The following is a 24,099-nucleotide window of genomic DNA, read 5'->3' on the forward strand; positions in this document are numbered from 1 at the left end:
GTTGCACTGATACTTTTACTACCCCTGCAGGATCTCATCTGAATCTGAACCTTTTATTCCTTTCCCTTCGATGAGAACTGAGGAGATGATAAAATGTCCGTTTTCTGGCTCACAGAGGCTATGATGAGCAAGACTTTGCATGACATTTGCTTTGCAGCAGTGTTTCTAAGGAGGCATATGGGGGGTTGGGTGGGAGACCAAAGATCTAAAATGAAGAAGGGGGAAAATAAATCTGCTTTAGTGCTTTCAAATGATTTTTTGTCTGGGGGTTTGTTTGTTTTTTTGGTGCTGTTACAATTCTAAAGCAACTTCCATTTTAAAAAAAAATTACAAACTGTTAATCCAAAATCAGAGGCTCATGGGAAGCTTTGGTTTCCCAATAAAATGGATGTGGTATTGAACTTTACAAACCAGCTGCTGCATATTGTGCTTTTGGCAGTTCTGTTTCATCGGCATCAACTGCACGCTGGGCCTAGTGCGATGCATTGCACAGGGTGTTATTTTTTAAATGGTTCCATTCCCATTGGCCATAGTAGAACATAAGACTGTGTAAGTTATTAGAGTTTGTAGTCTGATTATTCCCTGAACGGGTGCGATAGAATAATTCTGTGGCCAGCTTGGCTCCTGGGCATTTCTTAAGAGAAGATAAATTCAATGGGTTAGATCCACAGCTGAGCTATGCTGATTTTACACCATCTTGGGCTCTGGCCCAGTATACCAAGAATGTTCTCCCAGTTCATGGCTGTTTCCTAGCTTCTCTATTATTGGGTTAAATTATACACTGGAAACTTGGTAAGAGGGAAAGGTGCACAAACCTGGGGTAAGTTGGGGAGGGAGGGGAACCTGTGTCATTTTTATTTCAGGTGAAAACCATGTAAAACTCAGTCGGCTTCCATCCAAAGCCTTCAAACTTCAATATTTTCAGTTGAGTTTCAAAGCCAAATGTGTGAGTGGCGGAGCACACATGCAAATTTAAACCAGATTAAAGGTTCTTGTCTGAACCCCACTGAACTATGAAATCACTGTTTCAGAGCTCTTTTCCAAAGCTTTATTGACCATGGATTAGAGGACTTTATGAGCCATGAATTGCAGGGCTTTTATGGACTGTGGATTAAAAGTCCATCTCCTACACATCCTTGGAAATTTTAGGGTGTTTTTTTAAGCTTCCAATACAGAAACAAAGGAAATGAACAAATGAGAACAATGTTAAAGGAACATCAAAGGTCTGAATTCAACCTATAAAAGCCAGGAAATCCATAATTAATGGTTCCACTCAGGCCTTAACTCATACAGTATTTCTAGTCTGCTCTGGGGTTATAGCCACCATCTGAAATAGTCTAACAAAGACGAGTCATCATTTAACATCATACATTATTATTATTTTATTTTAGACATTGTCTCTCTCCTTTTATTCTATCCTGAGAGCTGGGACTAGCTGTCACACACAAACTGATATTCTCTAGATTTGTATAACATCAGGGTGTTCTGGTAGAAGGCAGGGGTGAAAGTAACTGAAAGGACTTACCGGTACTCTGGAGTCCTGAGCAGGGGGTGGCCTCAACCGCAAGAGGCATTGCCTGAACCAGAGGAGGCGAAGCCTTTCAAGATTTAAAGGCTCCAGCTGGGAGCCCCAGGGCTTTTAAATCACCCCAGAGCTACCAGCTGCAGAGGTGGCTGGGAGCCCCCGGGTGCAGGGGCAAATTAAAGGGGGGAGGGATAGCTCAGTGGTCTGAGCATTGGCCTGCTAAACCCAGGGTTGTGAGTTCAATCCTTGAGGGGGCCATTTGGGATCTGGGGCAAAAATTGGGGATTGGTCCTGCTTTGAGCAGGGGGTTGGACTAGATGACCTCCTGAGGTCCCCTCCAACCCTGATATTCTGTGATTCTGTGAAAGGGCACAGGGCTCCAGCCGCCGCAGAGCTCCAGGCTCTTCAAATCACCGCAGATGCCCTGCCGCTGCTACCCCGGGGCGGCAGGACTCTGGTGGTGATGTAAAGGGCCCGGAGCTCCGGCCGCTGCACCCGAGCCCTGCTGCCGGAGCTCCGGTGGCGTTTCAGGGCTTGGACGGCACTTTAAAGGGCCTGAGACTCCCCGCAGCAGCTGGCACTCCGGGCCCTTTAAATCTCTGCCCAAGCCCGGCTGCCGGAGCTCCGGCGGGGAGTCTTTAAAGCACTTTAAAGCCTCAGGCCCTTTAAAGCACTGCCCAAGCCCCGCAGCTGGAGCTCCAGGGGTGATTTAAAGGGCCAGGGGCTCCCCGCAGCGGTTGGAGCCCTGGGCCCTTTAAATCATCCCCGGGGAAGCCGGTCCAGTCTGGCACGGCATACTGGCTCTTGCCGGTACGCCGTACCTGACCGTACCGGCTTACTTTCACCTCCGGTAGAAGGTTTCTAGATCTGGAATTCACCTCCCCCTGTTGCTCTGACAAAGCCAAGATTCGTTACAAAGCTGAACTATGTCATATGTGGGGGTTGAAAAATACAATTTTATTTCAACAATTTTTTTTTCAAATGTAACAATTTCATTCAAAAATGTGCCATGGCCAATTTTGATTATTTTTTTAAACAAAAAAAAAATTTAAACAATATTAAAATGTCCCTTTCTCATGGCAATGTTGGTTGTCAAAAATGAAACGAGAATTGTAATTAGAAATGAAACCAAATGATTTCATTTCCATTTTCAGAAATCTTCATTTTGTTTCAAATTTGTTTCTTTGCACGAAACATTTTGATTTCCACAAAACTAAATGTTGAGCAGTTCAGCTAGCTTAGCTGGGATTTTGGGGGGAAGGTGGGAGAGTCGGGGGATGGGGGGCATGGATGGATTGCACTGAGAGGGTAGGGTGACCTGACAGCAAGTGTGAAAAATCGGGATGAGGTGCAGGGGTGGGGGGGAGTAATAGGAGCCTATATAAGAAAAAGACTCAATAATCAGGACTGTCCCTAGAAATTCGGACATCCGGTCACCCTATGAGAGGGTCACTGCTTCAATTGGATGGGGAAAGTTTTACTGTTTCCATTGAAACCATCAACTCAGTTTCCTCTTCTAATATGAATAGTTAATTACTGATTATATGCTTGGGGCAATTAAAATACCGTAGGCATTTGAATGCAAACAGACAAGGTCCTTGCCCTTAAGGGTTTAGACTTTAAAACCATAAGCAAAAAATACTACAAGACCTAGAGAATATATACACCATCGGTTGTTGACATTGTCATTTGAGCACTTCATAGAATAGAAGGGTCTTTAGAAAAGTTCCTTACAGGTAGAGAGGCCGGGAGGTTGGTGAATGGAGGACTATTTCAGGAGCTGAGATAATTTGGAATAAGGCAGAGAGTCTGGAGGAAGTGAAAGGGACAAATGAAATGGTGAGAAGGAAGGACTGGGTAGAGCAGAATGAGAGTGAGGGGCAAATCAGGGATTAACAGCCTTGCTGAGCCTTGAGCAAGAGCTGTTAATGGGGTGGAGTTATGGAGTGCATTGAAGGTGAGTAGAAGGTTCAGATTCATGCAGAATGAAAAATGGGAGCAAATGTAGAAAATTTCAAGGAGCGGGGAGGAGACTTGGTCAGAGAAAGGAAAGGACTAAGAGTGTCTAATGTAGCCATGGAACTGCAGGTCTGTTATTGCCTGAAAATGAAATAAAATCCCACTGTGAATGGGAATGGCATTTCCTTGATAGCCCATTGGTGAATGTTCAACCCCAGATGAATGCAGTAACATTACAAACATCCATTTCTTTTCAAAGTGACAGCTATTTCAGACTAAAAACTTTAAGCCAGTGATGAATGAAGAGTGACAATGTGCAATAAACTCCCCTAATCATGCCCATATATAGTGAACCTTATCAGTTGGGCTGGAATTTAAGACAGTTAGTCTGTTATCCTTTCCTTGAAGACAATGTAGTGATGGAAAACAGAATGCTGTCAATTTGTACAAATTTTTAATTCTGCTTAATTGCACCTGAAAGGTAAATTTCAGTAAATGAATCCAAATTGTTTCCCTTTCACAACACACAGTGCTGAAATATAGTACTTAGTTTCATTAAAGAGAAGGCTGCTTTTCTTTTTAGGAGACCAAGACACTTTTGAAGTCTAACAGGTAAATTGTGGTCAGATGACTTTCTTTCATATGGTGGCTTTGAGATTGAAATTTCCATCAGTGGGGTTGTGTTTGTTTAAAATATTCCATCAGTCTCTCTGTTTAGTGTAGTAGATGCTAAAGGGATACATAGCCACTGATGGACACTATGGGCTCCATTCTCTGTTCCAGCCAATCTATGCTCAATATAGGAAATGGGGAAGGGGTAATGGTGGCTCTGTGGTTTGTGTTTCCCCTGTTGTCAGATTGGCTGGAGCCCTGTCTAGACCCCAGCATTAGTTAGAGAGTAGCCTTGGGGCTTCTCTAACTTGTGACCAGTTACCTATGACTCCAACGAGCTGTTCCAGCAGTCAGGAACAGAGAGGCTTAAGCCAGGCCTGTTGGGAACCCCACACAGGCAGTCAGGACAAGGGTCAGAACAGGGACCAACCTGAGGCAGGGAGTAGCAGAGGAGTGCATAATCAGGTTCCAGCCAGGACTGATACCAAGGGTCAGATTTCAGGATCTGAGTCACAAGGTGAAGTCCAAATCAAGCCGAAGTCAAAGCCAGGAGTTCAGGAGCAAGGAATGGCTGTGGCAGCTACAGGGAATCCACACCGTTGCCGAGACACTTCCTGGAATACCCCTTAGGTTTATATAGGGTGGGGAGCCAACCAGAGCCCCTGAGGCGGGACTTCCCAGGATCTGTGTCCACAGAGGGTCATGGGCAGTGGAGTACAAGCTGGTTATAGCCTGGAGATGGCCGCTTCCAGGTGCTAGACCCACAGGGCCCTATAATGCCTGCCTTTCCGGTCCATGCCTCCTTCAGGCCCCCTACACTAAGGAACTGCAAGGTGGGGATATAGAGCTGCTACCCTGACCCTACACCACCTGGAAATTCCCTCTCTACTGAGGGAATTCTCTGGTGGCCATGTCCACCTAGTTGATATCCCCTTTGCACCTCCAGAGCATCATAAAGGGGCAACAAAGCTATCTGATCCTATATCTCACTGCAGTATGTAACCTAAGTAAGTTACTGCAACTTGTGTCCACTTCCTGATTAATTATTAAATACTACCCCATCCACCATTTCCTTCTTCCTTCTTCTCAGCAATCTTTGATATCACCGTGATGCCTCCATGAGTGCCCTCAAACAAGAAGGGATATTGGCTTGATTTCCTTCTGACTTGTTAGATAACATGCTCCAATTATTGCTCTTCAACAAATATTCAAGTGACTACAAAATGCAGCCGGTTATTAACCAGTTCAGTGTAAACATCAGCTTCCAAATGTCTTCTGAGTGACTTGGAGATTCTTACGCTCGTTCTTAAGGAGTACTTTTTTTTATGAAATGAAATATGAAGTTCCTGGCCAAATCTTGCTCGCTGTTCTCTTGTGAGTAGTCCCATTGAAAAAGCTATGTGGCATTATGATCGGATGGTGTTGCTTTCGTGATTTTAAAAGTAAGGAAGTGAGACTTTAAGCATGTGCATACCTCCATTGTGCATAGTTCCAAGCGCACATGTGCTTAAAGCTGTCCATGTGCTTTACTGGATCGGGCCCTGATTTAACTGTGCAAAACACAGCCTGCTAGGAATCATGTTTACTCTGAGTAGTCCCATTGACTTCATCAGGAGGACTTGCAATTAGATCTGGTCGGGAATTTTCCAGTGAATTGTTTTATTGTTGAAAAATGCTGATTGGTCTAAACTGAAATTCACGAAACAGAATCAGGTTTGATGAAATGCCCAAGTCAAGGGGAAAACCCAACGTCAGGGAAAACTGTTTCAGAACTTTTAAAATGAAAAGTGTTCCTTTCCCAGTTCAAAGTGACTTTTGGATTAGAAATTTAAGCAAATTAGACTGAAAAGGGTTAAAACAAAAGAAACAAAAAGAAAGAAATTAATAGTCAGAGAGTCATAGTGTTAAAGGCCAGAAGGGACCACCAGAGCATGTAGTCTAACCTCCAGCACCCTCACACTAAACCCAACAACCAAAATTGGACCAAAGTATTACAGTCCCAGAGGAGACTAAACTATCAAGTGTCACAAGCAGAGAATAGGAGAGACTGATAAACACCAGTGCCCAAGGCCCCACTGTGACCTAATTGATTGAGTGAGATATACCCAGATGATCCTGGCAAGTGAGCCATACCCCACACTGCAGAAAAAGGTAAACAAAAAAAAAAAACCCAAAAAAAAACCAAACCAAAAAAAACTGCCAGTCTGACCTGGGGGAAAATTCTTTCCCAACTCCACATATGGTGATCAGTTAGACCCTGAGCATGTGAACAAGAAGTGGCCAGTCAAGCACCCGAGAGAGAGAATACTCTGTGCCACCTCAGAACACTGGCCATCCCCCTCCAATGTCCCATCTCCCCCCATGGCCATTCCTGAAGCTACTCATGTAAGAGACCAAAAAGAGAGAGAGAGAGAGAGAGAGAGAAGAAGAAGACAACTTGGGGGGATCCCTTCCTGACCCTTACAGGAAACTGGGTGAAGCCCTGAAGCATGAGATTTTTAGGTACATAAGACATAAACTAGAAGGGACCCCCGGGGCTGCCTCCTCCCATCACAAACAACCCCACCATACAATACCACTCATAAATTTGTCCAGCTCTCTCTAAAAACTAACTAACTTGTTTGCCCCCACAACTTGTATTGGATAAAGGAAAAAAACAGAAACAAAACATCTTGAAATGATCTAAACAAAACATTACAGTTGATCCAAACTAAAAAAATAAATCAGTTTTTCAGTTCATGAATAAGGCTAAGATTCAGTCACGGGTATTTTTAGTAAAAGTAATGGACAGGTCACAGGCAGTAAACAAAAGTTCATAGCCAGTGACCTGTCCATGACTTATAGTATATACCTCTGACTAAATCTTGGGTGCTCTGGAGTGGGAGCTTTGGGGCGCCATGGGTGCTCTGGAGGGGGGGCTCCGGGGGCACCGCAGATGCTCTGGAGGGGGCAGCCTGGGATCACTGCTGGTGCTGGGGGGGGGGCCAGTAGCACACATCCCAGGACTACCACTAGTGCTCCAGGGGGCAGGGGTGGCCATGCGCAGCCTAGGACCGTTGCTGCTGCTGAGGGGGGAAGTGGCGCATGTCCCGGGACCACCGCTGGTGCTCCAGGAGGTGGGGAAGTGGCAGAATGTGGCCCAGGACCATCACTGCTGCTGAGGGAGGGGTGGCACGTGGTGACCCGAGACTGCCCTAGCAGCAGCCTGTGTGGCTGGCCCGGAGGCTAGCTGAGATGGTTAGGTGGCCCTGGGATCTGTCGAACCTGCCGCTGCAGAAGTCACGGAGGTCCCGGAAAGTCCCAGAATCCATGACCTCCATGACAGACTCACAGCCTTATTCATGAATCATTTTCAGCTTTTGACTTTTTGTCCCGAGTCAAGAAGGGAAAACGATTTTGAACTCTCCAAAATATTGGTGGAACAGGAAAACCATTTCCCACCTTGCTCTACTCACCGGAGTGACATTATCCTGCTGCTTCTGAGCCACACAGCAGACATCAAGCCCTTTAATGGCCCTTTAATGTTTGTTAGTCATTTGAGGTTTTTCAAGTGAAAGGTGTTATGTAAAAGCAATAATTTTTATTAGTTATTATAATATTTTATTTATCAATCCCCAATCGGGACCCGGAATCAATCATCTATTCTTTTTTCTGAGAAACTAATTAGTCATGTGTACCAAGTTCCTTTGTAGATACAGTAATTCATAATTATACCTGATAAAATCAAAATATTTGTACTTTGAAAGTGTCTGGGGGGATTTTCCAAAGCATTGGCCTGACAACTCCTTTCACTGAAGTTGGTGGTAAAACTCCTTTACTTCAGTGGCAACACTGTTAGGCCAACAATGAGTATGTTTGAAAATCCCTCCTGTATTCCACATTCTGTGCTTATGGCCATTCCCCGAATGTTCAAAGAGTTGTGAAATTTGCTTAAGTTCTTTTTTTTTAATAGTTAATGTGGGATTCTTTTTATTGCCCTTCTGGTTTCTGAGCCATCAGAGTGCATTTCGGCCATGTTTTCAAGCTGGTCTCGGCAGCTATGGAAACTTACTGTATTTAAATGTAATCTGAGAGAAAATATGGTTCATTGGTCATGGCAGTAGCCTAGGACTTGAGCAGACCTAGGTTCAGTTCCCTGCTCGGCTGCAGACTTCCTGCGTGACTTGCAGGTGTCACTTAGCCTCTGTTTCCCAGTTCCCTAGCTGCCAAACATGAGACGACCACTGCCCCGCCTCACAGGGGTGTTGGGTGGATAAATGCATTAAAGACCATGAGGTACCAAGCGACAATAGTGAACGCACTGTGATGCAAGTGCTTCGGATAGATAAATTCTCATGTGATCACCGGACTTCTAGGCACTGAGGCTTTACATCAAATATCAGGAGACTCGCCCTAAAATCCTGAGAGTTGGCGACCTGCATGCAAGAGCCTTTTAACACAGATGAATAGAAATGTAGGGGTGGAAGGGGCTTCAAGAAGTCATTAAATCCAGCCTCTTGTGATGAGGCAGAACTAAGTAAACCTAAACCATCTCTGACTGGTGTTTGTCCAACTTGTTCCTAAAAACCTCCAGCGATGGTGATCCCAACCTCCCTTGGAAGCCTGTTCCACAGCTTGACTCCCCTTAGCGTTAAAATGTTTTTCCTAATATTTAACCTAAATCTCCCTTGCTCCAGATTAAGCCTGTTACTTCTTGTCCTTCCTTCGGTAGACAAAGAGAAGAAATTATCACAGTCCACTTTGTAACAGCACATTTGAAGACTGTTATCAGTTCCCTCCTCAGTCTTCTTTTCTCAAGACTAAACATGCCCCGTTTTATTAACCATTCCTCAGAGGTTAGGTTTTCTAAACATTTTATCAGTTGTTGTTTTTTTCTCTCCAATTTGTCCTCATCTTTCCTAAAGTGTGGTGCCCAGAACTGGACACAACACTCCAGCTGAGGCCACCGCAGTGCCGAGTAGAGCAGGACAACGACCTCCCACGTCTTGCATACAATGCTTCTGTTAATACACCCCAGATTGATATTAGTCTTTTTCTCAGCTGCATCACATTATTGATCATATTCAGTCTGTGATCCACTATAACCCCGAATCCTTTTCAGCAGTACTGTCACCTAGCCAGTTATTCCCCTTTGTGTAGCTGTGCATTTGAGTTTTCCTTAAGTACTTTGCACTTGTCTTTACTGCATTTCATCATGTAGACTGTTGTCAGAGGAACACATTCTTGTCTCAATTACCAGGATTCAATCCCACTATTATTATTATTATTATTATTATTATTATTATCATCAGAGTGCCTAGGAGCCCTAGTCATGGATCTAGACCCCCAATGTGCTAAATGCTGTACAAACAGAGAACAAAAAGACAATCTATGCCACAGGGAGACTACCATTTAAGTATAAAATGAGACAAGTCAATGAAGTTGCATGGGAATAATTGAAAGCAGGACTGGGCCCAATATCTGTGCTTGATATTTACTGTATCCTGGTAAAAGTGATGGGTGTATAAAATCTTTGCAAAAGTTGAATAATGGCAAAGGATAACTCAGCACAATATGAATAAGAGGCCAATCTTTTTACTGTAGCCTGTGATACGGCTTTGATATAGTTTCTTTTCTGGTTTTTATTAGTGCTTCTTGGATTAGCAGGTTGGTCAAAGTGCACACAATGTATTAATTAAGATGGTGATATGTGTTCAGTTTAGAATTTTGTCATGCATCACAACAAGAAATGGAAAACTCTGACACGTGTCTTAAACTCTAGTATGATCACGCTAATACTCCAAATTTGGCAGCCTGCTAGGGGTGATAACGTCTTTCACCTTATAAAACTACAAGGTTCATTTGCTATTCTCCAGACCTATCTAAAGAGATGCACAGCCATGATTTCATATGATAAACAGACTATGGGTCCAAAGCTACTTTTTGTTCATTCTGTTAGTTTCACTAGGCTTAAGTTTCCTAATGTTCTTGAGAAACTTGCATTGCTGAAATGTGATCAAAGGAATACGCCAAGCTATCAACTTTTTATTTTCCAAAAAAATCTAAAGAAAAGTCTCATTGTTTTTTATTGCCATCATTTAAGAGATTTACACCACTTTGGTAATCATTGAGTATAATGTGCAGTGTCTATACTTAGAGACAAAGTTTCTTTCTTTCTTTCTTTCTTTCTTTCTTTCTTTCTTTCTTTCTTTCTTTCTTTCTTTCTTTCTTTCTGATAGTGCGCACATCTGCCCAAAGAATCAGGGGCATGACCTCATGTCCCCCACCCCACATCAACCAGCTGAGTGTTGCGGGTGAGGGAGGGACAGGCTGTACCGCCCTCAGGCAGAGCTGTTCCTTGAAGGCACAATATGGTCCTAAGTAACTTGCCCAAGGTTAAAAGGTGCATGAATCAGAGGCAGGAATAGAACCCAGAAGTTCCAACTCCCAGTCTCCCATTCTAACCACTAGACATCACTTCTGTGTACAGTGGGCTCTTATAAGAGACAATACCAAGCAGATTTTATAAAATGTACCTTCAATTAGGGTGACCAGATGTCCCATTTTTAAAGGGAGAGTCCCGTTTTTTGGGACTTTTTCTTATATAGGTGCCTAATACCCCTCATCCCCATCCCGTTTTTTCACAGTTGCTGTCTGGTCACCCTACCTTCAGTCAAAAAGGGCATTTTATGGTTCTCCAGAAGGAAATAGGGCAGGCTAGAGAAGTAAAAAAGTAATTCTCCAAAAGTCCAGGGATGATTTTACTATTCATGTTCACACTCTAAAACACTGCAACTTTGTATTTGATATTGGCCAAGTGCACACAAATTGTGCTTTCAGATCTGTCTACAGAACTGTCACTGACTTGACTGGCCTTTCTGCATGTCTCTCTGAGAGCAGAAATTAGCCTATACAACTGTCTGCTTTCAGGAGCATGAAGAAACAGGCAACACGTTTTGTATTCTCTTCGCTACTTTCAGCAATAAACTACCTTAAGCAAAGCTTTTTTCCTGCAAAATGAGGCAAATAAACATGTAGAATAGAACATTTGTATCTTGCTGGTAGAGGATTTTAAGCAGTCTTTGAATCTAAATTCTGCATTTGTTACTGGTTAAATATTTCCAATTGGGTGGATGAGTGAAACTAACCAAACTAGAGGCCAGATCTGCAAAGATTTTTGTACATATAGTTACTCTCTATTCAGGAATCCAAGAACATTTTCCCTTCCTTTCTTCTCAGTCTGCTAATAGGAATGTAAATGCAGACGCAAGATTTGGTATGGATCCTATACAGGAATATCTCTTTCATTTCTGTTTTCTAGTACTGCATGGCATCTAGCGTTTAAGAAGATGCATGATACGTATACATAATGTTGGGGGTTACTTTGCTTGAAAAAGTATAACCCTGCTTTGGGCATTGGACTGACAGCTGGGCTCAGGTCCTGACTCTGCTGGATTTATTCCGTGTCCTTGAGCAAAACGTTTAATTTCTCTGTGCCTCCGTTCCCCAACTTTTGTTTGTATTTTGTATCGCTTTCTCCCACCCTTTTTCTGTCTTGCCTGTTCGGGCCCTGATCCTGCAAAGACTTACACAGGGGCTTAACTTTATCCAAGTCCCGTTGACTTCAGTACAAAAAGGGTAAGCACTTGTATAAGCTTTTGAAGGATCAGGGCTTTGGGACAGCGAACTGTTTGGGGAAGGGACTATTTCTGACTATGTGTATGTACAGCGCCTAACACAGTGGGGCCCCGCAGTGGCCTCTTGGCATTACTGTAATACAAACAATAATTATACTGGCATCAGGTATGCAACAACTTTCTTTTTGAATAGAGAGCACCACTTTCCTCCGTCTTATTTCTTCTTTTTTCCCCCCTTTCCTTGACTACTTTTTATATGTGGAGCCAGTATTAATGCTAACTGATTAGGCTGTTGGGCCCAGCTCCTCAAAGGTATTTTAATGGGAGTGAGATGCATAAATAGATCTGAGTGTATCTCTACACCGCAGGCTGGAGGCGTGATTGCAGCATGTGTTCTCCTACCTGAGCTAACTTTGATCTAGACAGGTCAAAGCCATCTTGAATAACAATAGCTGTATAATTGCAGCAACAGAGGCAGTGGGACAGTCTAGCTTCCTGCCTATGACCCCTCCCAATCATGCCTCCAGCCTGCAGTGTAGAGATACTCTAAGGATCTGGGCCTTGATGTCTGGGAACAGGATCCTACAGGCACCTAGATCAGAGGACCAATTAGCAAAATCCTCTGTCACTATTATGATTATTATTATGATTGCTATCTGTTGTGTTACTTTTTTTCAGGGGCTTGTAAGGTACTTCTTGCTGGCACCTGTTGGAGGAAAGATGCCTGCACTATAAATGGAAAAGAAATTTGATTTTACGTACATACTTTTTAATGTTTGATCTGTTGGTCACAATTGTGCTAACTGGGGATCTGTTCCAGACACGGAATACACACCCCAAACTCCATTGGAGGTCATAGGAGTTTGGGGCTCAGGACTGGACCCTTGCACAAAAAAAGTCTGGAGAAAAATGTGGGATTTTCCATTGTACAGGTTGCTACTAAGTGGGCTTGACTCTCTTTGTGTAAATGCAAGGATTTTTTGCAGGCTACTTTTAGCCCATTCCAGGAACAGATCCCTATGAGGTCTGGTATACACGAACTTTGCTGTGAGGTTTGCGAACACTTGTGTTTCTGTGTTGTGAGAGCAGAGCATTTATGTTTAACCAGAGCATATGTTCCTTCAGCTACTCAAAGGAACGGCAGGCCATGCACATGATCCATGCTCATGTTTATTGTTGCCGGTGAACAACCGTGCGCAGCAAACAGACTCTGGAGGAAAGCTTGTTAGCAGATGTCCTGATGGCCCTTCCAATTTATAAATATGAGCCTCTACATTTCTGTTTTCCATATCCAGAGCTTTCACTTGCCAGATGATCCCACGGCTGGGTCCTTGAAGTCTTTAACTATGAGGATGCGTGGCATATCATCTATTTCATAGAAAAGAAAAGAAATCAGATTGCTATCTCCTATCAAAAAGGTGGGGGGGGAGAGAAATCCACTCTTTACACTAAAGTGGCTTTTCATATCCTGAATCTGAGATGCACTTTTATACAGCTTTGTAAAATTCTGTGGATCCTGCAAAGATGAATAAAAGTGCATTTCAGATTTAGGTGCATCTCAGATAAATACACTCACCTGGGCATTTTTTTTTTGACAGGCTATTAAAATACAAGTAAACAATAGTGTTTTCACCCTGATGGGGATGCTAACTTTACAAGGCTGATTTAAGTTTGCATTTCATTTAGATTGAGCACGTGCTTTATTATTTTCAGGTGCATTTATTAAGATAAATAGCGGTAAATGGCGTTAAACCAGGGATGAATTCAACCCAATATTTATCAATTAAATATGAAATGGATAATAGGACCGGAATCAGCTTGGAATTCAAGCATCCCAAACTCCAAGTCCCCATGTAAAAAAAAGTTTTGTCACCTCCACCATAGAATTCCCCCTTCTCCAAACATTAGAGATCTCTCTGTGGGTTATGCACTTGGGAACATTTTCACTGTCCAGGGTAGCAAAGGGCAGAACTGGACCACAGAGAATTATACCCATGATGTTCACCCATGAAATGGGCAATTTTAGAAAACTGGGAGCAAAGACTGTTTCTCTGGGAGCAGCTCAATATCTATGAGGCCAAGTCCAGTGCTGCCACTGGGAAGTGTTGCAAACGTGTGCAAACTGTCTGAATGGGTTCACAGAAAGCTTAGATATGGTTCCATGGAGACTCTTAAGTCATTTCCAGATAGGGTCCTAATTAATGTGTATCACAGGGAAACCCTGATTAGCTAGCAGGATTTTAAGCATTGCAGGCGGTCAAAGATTTTTGTACAAGTAATTACTGGCATCTCCAGGACTTCCGAGGGGACTTTACTTTGCTCTGGAAATGTTTTGAGATGGGGACTATGTGTGGTGCCTGGTTCCACTCTTGCCTTGTAAGACATAGGAAGTAGCTCGTGTCTTGTGGGCAACCAAAGGCGTAATGACCTTCACATTTTAAATTGGCAAATATACAACCTGAAACTTTTTCCCCCACACCTCAGACCCTCGAATTCAGGGAAAGACAAAAGAGCTTGCACTTTTTTCCCAGCTTATAATTTGCCTAAATTCAGCACTGCTCAGACATAGTAGGTTCAAGGATCTGACCTGAACTTGAAGTTATTCGCCTAATGTTCTGTTTGAGAACAGCGTCGGGAAGAGAGACAGAGGACAGAGTCCAACGAATAACAGAGAGCAAGATGGGGCTGAGACCAAGCAGAAAAAAAAAGCTACACAGAGATGGAATAAGGTGCAGAGAGGAGGGAAAAAAAGAAGAAAAAACCTTGCGAAGTGTTTAACACTAGAGACAAATATATATGTCTTTTCCTCACGCATATCTAAACATGCATGGTTAATCCTGTGCATCTGCAAAGAATAGAATAGAATAGAATATTCCAAACAAACACATGAATAAGCACAGGAGAGCGTAGGGCTAGCCATTCTGTTTCTGATTTAACAATAAGCTGAGCCCAAGAGACACAAATCTGGATCCCAACATGGATCACCGCAAGATTGGGGTGTTTGGATGTGGGCGTTCTGGCTCGGACCATTTTAACAATGGGGGCCATGTGCAGAAAGTGGATAAAAGAGATGGATTCAGATTTCAAGCAACACAACATTTGGGGAGGAGGGTTTGACACGACCTGATTTACAGCTTCATCACATGAAAACCTGTTTCTTTTAATGGTCACATGTTGCGGACCATCCAATTGCTGGTAGCCTTGAATGAGCACAATACGGACCAGATTTTTCCTAATTTTCTGGGCATCTTTGCCTGCATAGCTTGTGTGCTGACTTCCCACGATTGTGCTGATTATCACAGGAAGTGTGGGCAAGGTTGACCAGTTAGACAAGCATGTGGTCATTTGCATGCACAGTTACCATGATTATGCATGCAGCTGCAGAAACTGCATGTACAATTCAGAGAAGCATTTTTGTACATCCACATGTGTGCACAGAATGAGCCTATGGACCCTTATGAGCCAATATTATCAACCAGCAACTTTACTGAGCACATTTTGGCTTGGCTGTCTCCATAGACCTGGCCAAACAAACAGTTCCAAAGTATTCGATCTCAGCAAGAGCTGGGTTTCATGTAAAAACTGGGATAGATTTTCTAGGTTCTGTGGCCACGAAGGCCCTGCTCTTCACCGATTTCAATGGAAATTAGGAGCCGAACTATTTTTGAGGATCTGGCAGAGTCCTAATATGAAATCACAAGGGATCTTCTGAGGATCTTAGAGAACCATCCAAGCATTTCTAAGGAGGGCAAAGGGAAGAACTAAAGTTGTCATCTCCTGTATCTGGACCACCCAAACACTAGCCAACAAATCATGGTATTTTTCAGCTATGGTATCTTGACTTATTGTTCACAGGGATTTTAAAGAATTTCATTTCATTTCTTTCTTAGTTTTTTTTTTCCCTAGGGATGACATGTCGTTTCCTGACAGGCTGGTTTTAATAAGGTTGAAATCTTTGTTGTTGCCAAATCCAAGAGGAATAGAACATCTTTAAGTCATTAGATGGGAATGGGGTAATCACTCAGAGGGTGAGCTTCAAAGGTTATTAGTTTTTACAGTATGTTCACTATTCTGCAGTTGTCTGAAAAATAACCTAGGTACCAATTCTGCCTCTGCTCCATTCATGGTACAGTGGGAACAGTATTTGTTTGCAAACTAATTGAAGGATTTTCCTGAAGGATTTTGGCACTTGAAGTTAAATAGGAACCTGTATGGTATTAGTTAGGGATGGAAATACATGTTAGCAAGAAATAAGAGTGCTCCCACTCCTGAACTTTCACCCAAAAAAACAATAAAGACAAAATCGAACCCCTTCTCAGGCTTGGAGGATGGGCCAGTTCCGCCCTTTGGGAATTACCTGAAACAAAGGGCATAATTCCACCCTCGTTCGAGTGAGTGCAACTCTGCTTTCTTCTGTGATTTGCTCCAGAACTAAATGTGGCCACAGAAGTAACAAAATACATCAAGAAAGACTGTTCAGAAGGAATTTTCCATATAACCTTGGCAGCTGGATAGTCCAAATCTGAGAGAGATGGTGAAATGTTTGTGCTAGAATATTATTATTATTATTAAGATCGCAATGAAGATCAGATTGTGCTAGGGATTGTACACATATAGATAATCCCTGCCCTAAAAAGTTAACAATCTCATTAAGAAAAGTGGAAACAGAAGCAAAATGATTTGGCCAAGGTCACTGTAAATCAGTGGCAGAGGCAATCATAGACCCAGGTCTCCTCACTCCCAGTCCTTTTCCCTAGCCGCTGAACTATAAGGGGCTGAGTTAAGCATTTGAAATGTTGACATCTGATTGGTCTGTCCACCAGCTGCACACCAGCATCACTTCTTTGGAATGACTCCTGCTTACTCAGCCACCGGGGAGAGGAGACTCAAGTCTCAGCCAGTAGGGATTCACACATCAGATGACACAGCCACATGTGTGAAGAGGATCAAGCCTAAACTCCTAGAAGTTCACATAGCAATAGTTTTTGTCAGACCTGGGCAATCTCCTTTGTTGTTAATAATTATCATTATAGTTATTTCTGATCCCCAATAAATGCAGTCTGAATAATGCTTCTTCCAGGAATAAACATTTGTTGTCATAAATTTAGTACAATTCTTTATCTTGTAGAGGATCTTTCATACCAACATTATTCCCCCAAACCCTTGATATGCTGCAGCACAAAGCTCAAGTTAAAAAGCGAAAGGAGAAGGAAATGAAGAGGTTAAAAACAAGGCAGAAAGGAAAGGGTGTAGAAAGGAAAGGTGGCAGGATTTGCAAAGGAGAAGTCTCTTGCGCCAACTTTAAATTTTCCACAACAGAAGAAGGGGGCTCCAAATGTTTATCCAAACCGCTCGGGTCTGCAAAGTTGGACTGGAAACCTTTCACTACTTCCGACATCTGTTTGGGGCAGGAATACCCCAAGGCCAGCCTTTCTGGTGGTATTTTCACGTCTGGTCCTGGCTGGAACCTGGAAGTGCAAAAGCAGCACAAACTAGAGGAAAAGTGCTTAATTTTAAGTGTGTAAATATTGGCTTCAAGGGACCTACTCATGTACTTAAAATTAAGGACATATTTAGAGTGCTCAGCACCTTGAAGGATTGGACCTTTGGGCTGACAGTAAGGAGACTGCAATTCAGCGTCTCAAGAGAAGACACGTAAAGTATGGAAAACAGTGGGGTAGATCTTTGGTCTCCAACAAAGGTGGCCTACTGCTCCCCACCAAGCAAAATAAAAAAATCTCGTTATATTTTGACCTATTCTATTTTTTCCAGAACTCAATCCTTCAAGGACTAATACACATTCTTTAGCTTAAACACATTTGTGTGTCTTTGTGAGTTATAGATTCATCGATTTTAAGGCCAAAAGGGAACATTAGATTGTCTGACTCCCTGTATAACACAGGCCATGGATCTTCACCCAGCTACTCCTCCCTTGAGCCCAATAACTTGTGTTTGATGAAAGCCTATCTCCCAGAAAGGCATCCAAGTCTTGACTTCAAGAGACAGAGAATCCATCACTGCTCTCGGTACTTTTTTCCAATGGCTAATCACCTTCACTGTTAAAGAAATTGTGCCTTATTTCTAATTTGAATTTGTCTGGCTTTAACTTCCAGCCATTGCTTCTCATTATGCCTTTTTCCACTAGATTAAACAGCCCTTTAGTACCCAATATATTCTCCCCGTGAAGTTATAAAACTTCTAACAAGCCTAACAGTCATCATACTGCATGTGGCTGGTCCTAGGGACCTGTGAATCTTATTTACTAATCTGTAGTGACATGCATAATGGTCTGATTAGATTCCACAGAAACAGCCTTTTTTAAAAAAGGGAGGACGTTATTACTGATCTCAGATCTGAAAAAGCCACCAGGAAAATAATCTGATTGACTCTTCCCACATCTGTGGATTAAAAAAAACAAAACAAAAGCTCAATAATGGTTAAATTTGTTTTGAAAATAAATAGGAAGCACATGCTGAAAATCATTTCAATTTAAAAAAAAACAAAACCAACCTCAAATCACAAATTTGAACCAGGCATTATTTTATGGAGAATTTTGACAGAAACAGCATTGCAACTTACCAGCGATTTGGTCTTTTAGTTGCAAACTCCATTTTTTTAAGTCTGAGTCTCTGTTGACATGTCATCCGTATGACCTCTTTTCACCCAATATTATAAAGAAAACCAAATGCTGGGCTTGTACACATTATTGTTTAGGGTGATTAACAATATCATCATGTATTTACATAGCCCCTTTCATCCAGACAGGTCCCAAAGTATTTTGTAAACTGTGTCTAAAAGAATCACTCACCCACCACTGAACTTCAGCCATCTTTGAGGGGAAACATGGCAGCTGTTTAACAGGGCACAGCAACCCCTGCATAGAAGCATTGGGCACCCCCTCCCACAACCATTCCATGCATGGAATTCCCATGGATCTCAAAGGGGGCCCTGTGACTGGAAAGCTTGCTGGATGGAAATCTCGGGCAGGAAGTGATAATACCATTGCCATCTGAAACTGCAGAGGTAACCGAGGTAGGCAGGTACATTTGTTCAATTTGGAGTGAGATCTTTTCACGTCCTTCTATTTGCTAAAAAGGTTAGGCAGTGACAAAGAACTGGACTGGGACTCAGGACACCTGGTTCTGTTCCAGGGTCTGCCTCTGGTCTGCTAAAAAGTCATTTAAGCCCAAGGTTTTCAAAGTATATAGGCACCTAAAAATGTAGATTTATGCCTAGCAAGATTTTCAAAAGTACCTTAGGCAGTGTTGGCATTCCATGCCTCAGTTTCTCCTTCTGTAAAATGGGAATAATGATACTGACCTCCTTTGTGAAGCACTTGGAGATCTAGGGATGAAAAGCACTGAATAAGAGAAGGTATTATCAACAGGCTTTCAACTGTATACACCATCTGAAAGACAATACCTCCAGGAAAGAGCTCCCGCTTGGTGTAGAGGATATTTGAAATTCACTAGCTGTGCTAAGAACAAAGGTTTTGCTTACAACTTGTTACTTCTATGGATTCTACTATTGCAATACCAATACCTATTGCCAAATATGTGACTAGATTTGTAAGGACAAGCTGAACCACAAAAAATAAAATTGCAGTTTTACTACTCCTCAAGTGCTAAACCAGAATCGATCCCCAAACCAATGTATAATAGCGTTGTGTGTGTGTGTTTATTTTCATTTTGGTGTACTCCCAATTCAGCAAGTACTTAAACATATGCCTTGTTTTAAGCACGTGACGTCAATGGGCCTGTTTACATATTTGAAGTCAGGCATGTGCATAAGGAACCTGCTGAATCAGGGCCTGGGTTTGCTGCTTTTTGAGAAAGGGTTACCAGTGTTAATGCTGGGAGGGCAATGAATGGCTGCTGTATCGTCTGCTGCATCATCTGATCAAAAGTACGAGCTTGCAAATGTGATACCATAGCAGGTTATTTGGCTCGGGGAGACTGGGAGCTTTCCAGATTCATATAATGATTCTGTAAATGGAAGGGGGAAACAGAAGGTCAATCACTGCTGAACCAAGTTGCCCATTTATTACATGCTTTGCTGTACATTTTACTGAAGACATTTTATCACAGCCAAAAAACTCCAATATGCAACAATTCTGCATTGGCCAGAGGATGGACTAGGTGCTCTAAGAGGTATTTTCCGGCTCTAATATCTGTGGTTTATTATATATTGTTAAATTAATTAATGGGACTATATAACATGGTTGGTTGAAATAGCAGACAACTGGATTTGATGACCCAAGAGATCCCTTCCAGTCTTATGTTCCTGGTTAGCTGCTGACCCTTTTGTCTGTGATTTTATGCAGACACAGCCAGTGCAAATCATTATAGCTCTCACACCAATTTATACCAGCGGTGACTCTGGCCACAGATTGTTATGTTGACTGTGCTTGGTGGGGGGGGGGGATATTTTTTATTAGAATTTATTAAAATGTTTTTCTTTTACATCCCTATTTTTGTTCAACATCTTCATTAATGATCTGGATGATGGGATGAATTGCACCCGCAGCAAGTTTGCGGGTGACACTAAGCTGGGGGGAGAGGTAGATATGCTAGAGGGTAGGGATAGGGTCCAGAGAGACCTAGACAAATTGGAGGATTGGGCCAAAAGAACTCTGATGAGGTTCAACAAGGACAAGTGCAGAGTCCTGCACTTAGGACGGAAGAACTCCATGCCCTGCTACTGGCTGGGGACTGACTGGCTAAGCAGCAGTTCTGCAGAAAAGGACCCGGGGATTACAGTGGACGAGAAGTTGGATCTGAGTCAGCAGTGTGCCCTCGTTGCCAAGAAGGCCAATGGCATATTGGGCTGCATTAATAGGAGCATTGCCAGCAGATCAAGGGAAGTGATTGTTCCCCTGTATTCGGCACTGGCGAGACCACACCGGGAGTTTTGTGTCCAGTTTTGGGCCCCCCACTATAGAAACGATGTGGACAATTGGCAAGAGTCCAGCGGAGGGCAATGAAAATGATTAGGGGGCTGGGGCAGATGACTTATGAGGAAAGGCCGAGGGAACTTGGTTTATTTAGTCTGCAGAAGAGAAGAGTGAGGGGGGATTTGATAACAGCTTTCAACTACCTGAAGGGAGGTTCCAAAGAGAATGGAGTTCGGCTGTTCTCAGTGGTGGCAGATGACAGAACAAGGAGCAATGGTCTCAAGTTGCAGTGGGGGAGGTCTAGGTTGGATATTAGGAAACACTATTTCTCTAGGAAGATGGTGAAGCACTGGAATGGGTTACCTAGGGAGGTGGTAGAATCTCCATCCTTAGAGGTTTTCAAGGCCCAGTTTGACAAAGCCCTGGCTGGGATGATTTAGTTGGGGCTAGTCCTGCTTTGAGCAGGGGGTTGGACTAGGTGACCTCCTGAGGTCTCTTCCAACCCTAATCTTCTATATACTTTCAGACTGCCCCATGAGAAATGTGGCTACATGGGCTGTTTACTGCCTCGAAGTCCTGTTTCACTGGTGATTAAGAAAACTGCAGAGAGAATCTGTGGATACCAGCATGCACATTAGATTGTCACAGGCGTTTCTATCATTTTTCACCTTGTTTGCCAGGAGAATGCACTGCTTCTTTGAGGATAATCTACTAGAGGTGCTCCAAGATTTGCTATACTCGACTAATGCTGTCACACTGGTGCACATGATTGCTTATTAATTACTGAATGCTGGTAGTGAGTTTGATGCTGTTCATTACATAGAAGCAGACTCTGTCTGACATGGGGCTTGCAGTTTAAGAGCAAAAGCATGGGCATAGATGGGACTTTTTACTTTGGATTTCACTGGGACCAGAATTTGGTCCTTGTGACATATAGGGTAATTTCCTGCAATATCTTTGGGAGATCTGACTGTATTAAGTTTATGTATCATTGTAGACCACCCAGGGACCATATGTAATTCCATGGGGGATGGTAACCACAGCCCCTCCAGGAACTAAGAACAGTGAGGTGGTGATTAGGCAAATTCACTTTAGGGAGGCTTGCCTATACTAGTTCAGACCGGATTCTCCAGAGGCCAACAGACACAAAAAGGACTTTTCAATACTTAGTCTGAGTTTAACCTGATGTAAGGCCATCTTTCTGGTCCAGTCAACAGACAGGACCTACTGTCCAAGGGACACCCCAGTCCTTAGGGAAGGGTTGGAAGGACTAACACTGACCGGAGTTCTTGTGGAGTTGTGGGGCTGGTCTTTGGTAAACTTATCAGCAAACGGGTAGATTCTTTTATTGTTTTAATATGTTTTTTCTGTAACGCTTTTACCTTACAAATAAACATGCTTGCTTAAACAGAGATGCGTGGTAACTTAAAACCGTGAGCAATTATGCTAATGATAGCATCTGAGATGAAAAGCAAAGCAGGCCTATCTAGGCAGTCTGACTTGCTGGGGGAATTCAGAGTGTAGGCAGGGAACTGGGCCTGAAAATACCCCAGTCAAGGGGGAGTGAGATGCATGTCTCTGCCCAAGAGAGGTGATGGCTGGGGAGCCAAGAGGCCTACATGTCAGAGCCTTTGGTGGACCATAGAGGGGGGAAAAGGTGGAGTTGCCCTGAACTGTGACCATCCTAACAGCATGCATAGCCACACTAAATGCCAGTCCAGTGGGAAGAAGCTTGGGTTTTTTGTTTATTTCAAAAACTCAGTGAATCATCAGTCATGTAGTTATTAGACCAGACCCTCATCTGGTATAAACAGACATAGCTCCACTGAGTCCATTTCAAGTGTGTTGTTTTGACAGACAATTCCTTGTAGCCAGGGAAGAACTGAAGCTCACATCTCTAAGTTTGCACACATAGGCGTGGCCACGTGACTAGAGTCAGGACTCTGGGGTTCTATTATTGATTTTTTCACTAGGTTACGTTAGGTAAGTCACTTCCCTGTGCTTCAGTTTCATACACGCACACACCCGCCCCCAGTAAAACAGATGAATAACACCTCTCATGCAGGGATGTGATGAAATAATTAGCACAGTGAACTCTTCCATGGAAAGGAACTCTATCTGTTCAAACTATTGTTCTTATTACTGATTAGGAAGATGTAGACTCAGCAACCACTTGCATACTGAAAAAATAATCCTGTTTAATTTTGTCCTCTTGTCTTTTCTCCTAGCACGACCACGCTACCTTCCCACATCAGGATAACCAATGGCTACATCACAGTCAATCCTCCCGTTTGGTTTTCAAACCAACTGGATCAGAGACCACGTTCAGCTCTCCCGTTCCACCGTCAGCCAAAGAGCTCAGCTGCTGGCCGGGTATTGGCGCCATCCATAACTGCTTCTTTCTATGTGTCAATAGTGTCTTTTGTCCTGAGTCTATTGAGGTCTTCCTGACCAACCTAGGATTACGTGCAATACCTAAAATGGAGAACAGAGATAATTTATGAATGAGTGTGTGGTTTTCTCCATGACGGTTTCAACCTGGACGTTCTCACCAAGGAGAAATCGTAGTGTCTCTAGCTGGTTTTGTCTCTTAGCCCAGATATATTTTGAAACTCTAAAGCTTTATTGTAACACTGACTTACATCTTCTTTTTTGTAGAAGGATCTTTATTTCCCATAGTGCTATGGGGCTTTGTAAAATATATGTGTTCATATATATATATAAAAAAAAGAAAAAGTGTATTTATTCAACTGGTAAACTTATTTTTCTTGGTATTGGATATGTTAATAACATCCCCATTAAACAGTAGTGACGATGAAACAGATAAATTAATATTTTCTAGATTTGTTTTTTTTAACCAGTGAATCTGAAATGACACCCAAAGATGCTGTTTTGGTCATTAAAATGTTACACTAACCCTCCCATAGGCAAATCTATGCTGATGGCTGAGATTAGTGGGGGGGAATGGGGGGGTATATCCGTTTAGCATAATTTAGACATATTTTAGACAATTCATGCTGTCTGTGGCCTTGGTGTCACTAGGGAAAAAGGCATGTTCTTAACTCAAGTTAGGGAACCCAAGGTAAAATCCTCTTGAAGAAAAGACCATTTGTGGTTTTCATATGAGTTGGCAAGTCAAGATAAACCCTGAGCTTCCCCCACTGCCTTCAACTCAACCTGTAAGAAAAGTGGAGACTGTGTTGTCTTCTCTAGGATTAACAAACTAATACATTATGATAGCTAACTTCAGTCAAGAACTCACCTTTTTCCTAGTGAAAATGCATGGCATCAGTCTGGAGTAATTCTGCGGAGTTGGTTTTTCCTCTCACACCCTTTTTGCATGAGTGTGACTCCTCACTGGATTTACTCAGATTTACACAAGTGCTAATGAGAGCAGAATTTGCCCTACTTACAGGATTTAAATGTTTAATAGCATGCTAGTCTATAAAGCTTCTCAGCTGTGGCCACGCTTCACCTTGAGTAAGTTGGGGATG

At 42.8% G+C, this 24,099-nt stretch overlaps 1 protein-coding gene across 3 annotated transcripts in view; it reads left to right on the plus strand.

Moving 5' to 3' along the window:
• The window catches only part of TRABD2B (TraB domain containing 2B), a 420,914-nt gene extending 397,605 nt beyond the window's left edge, over positions 1 to 23,309 (plus strand). The window contains exon 6 of one of the 3 annotated variants that reach the window (XM_084637376.1): positions 22,834 to 23,309. In XM_084637376.1, the coding sequence (XP_084493502.1) occupies positions 22,834 to 23,056 (223 nt within the window). In that variant the 3' untranslated portion in view covers positions 23,057 to 23,309. The remainder of the gene's footprint in view (positions 1 to 22,833) is intronic. The other 2 variants (XM_084637375.1, XM_084637374.1) reach the window with 2 other exon arrangements.
• Positions 23,310 to 24,099: the final 790 nt, after the last annotated feature.

This window comes from Lepidochelys olivacea, assembly GCF_965140295.1.
Source record: "Lepidochelys olivacea isolate rLepOli2 genome assembly, chromosome: 8".
In the NCBI taxonomy this organism is placed as follows: domain Eukaryota; kingdom Metazoa; phylum Chordata; order Testudines; family Cheloniidae; genus Lepidochelys; species Lepidochelys olivacea.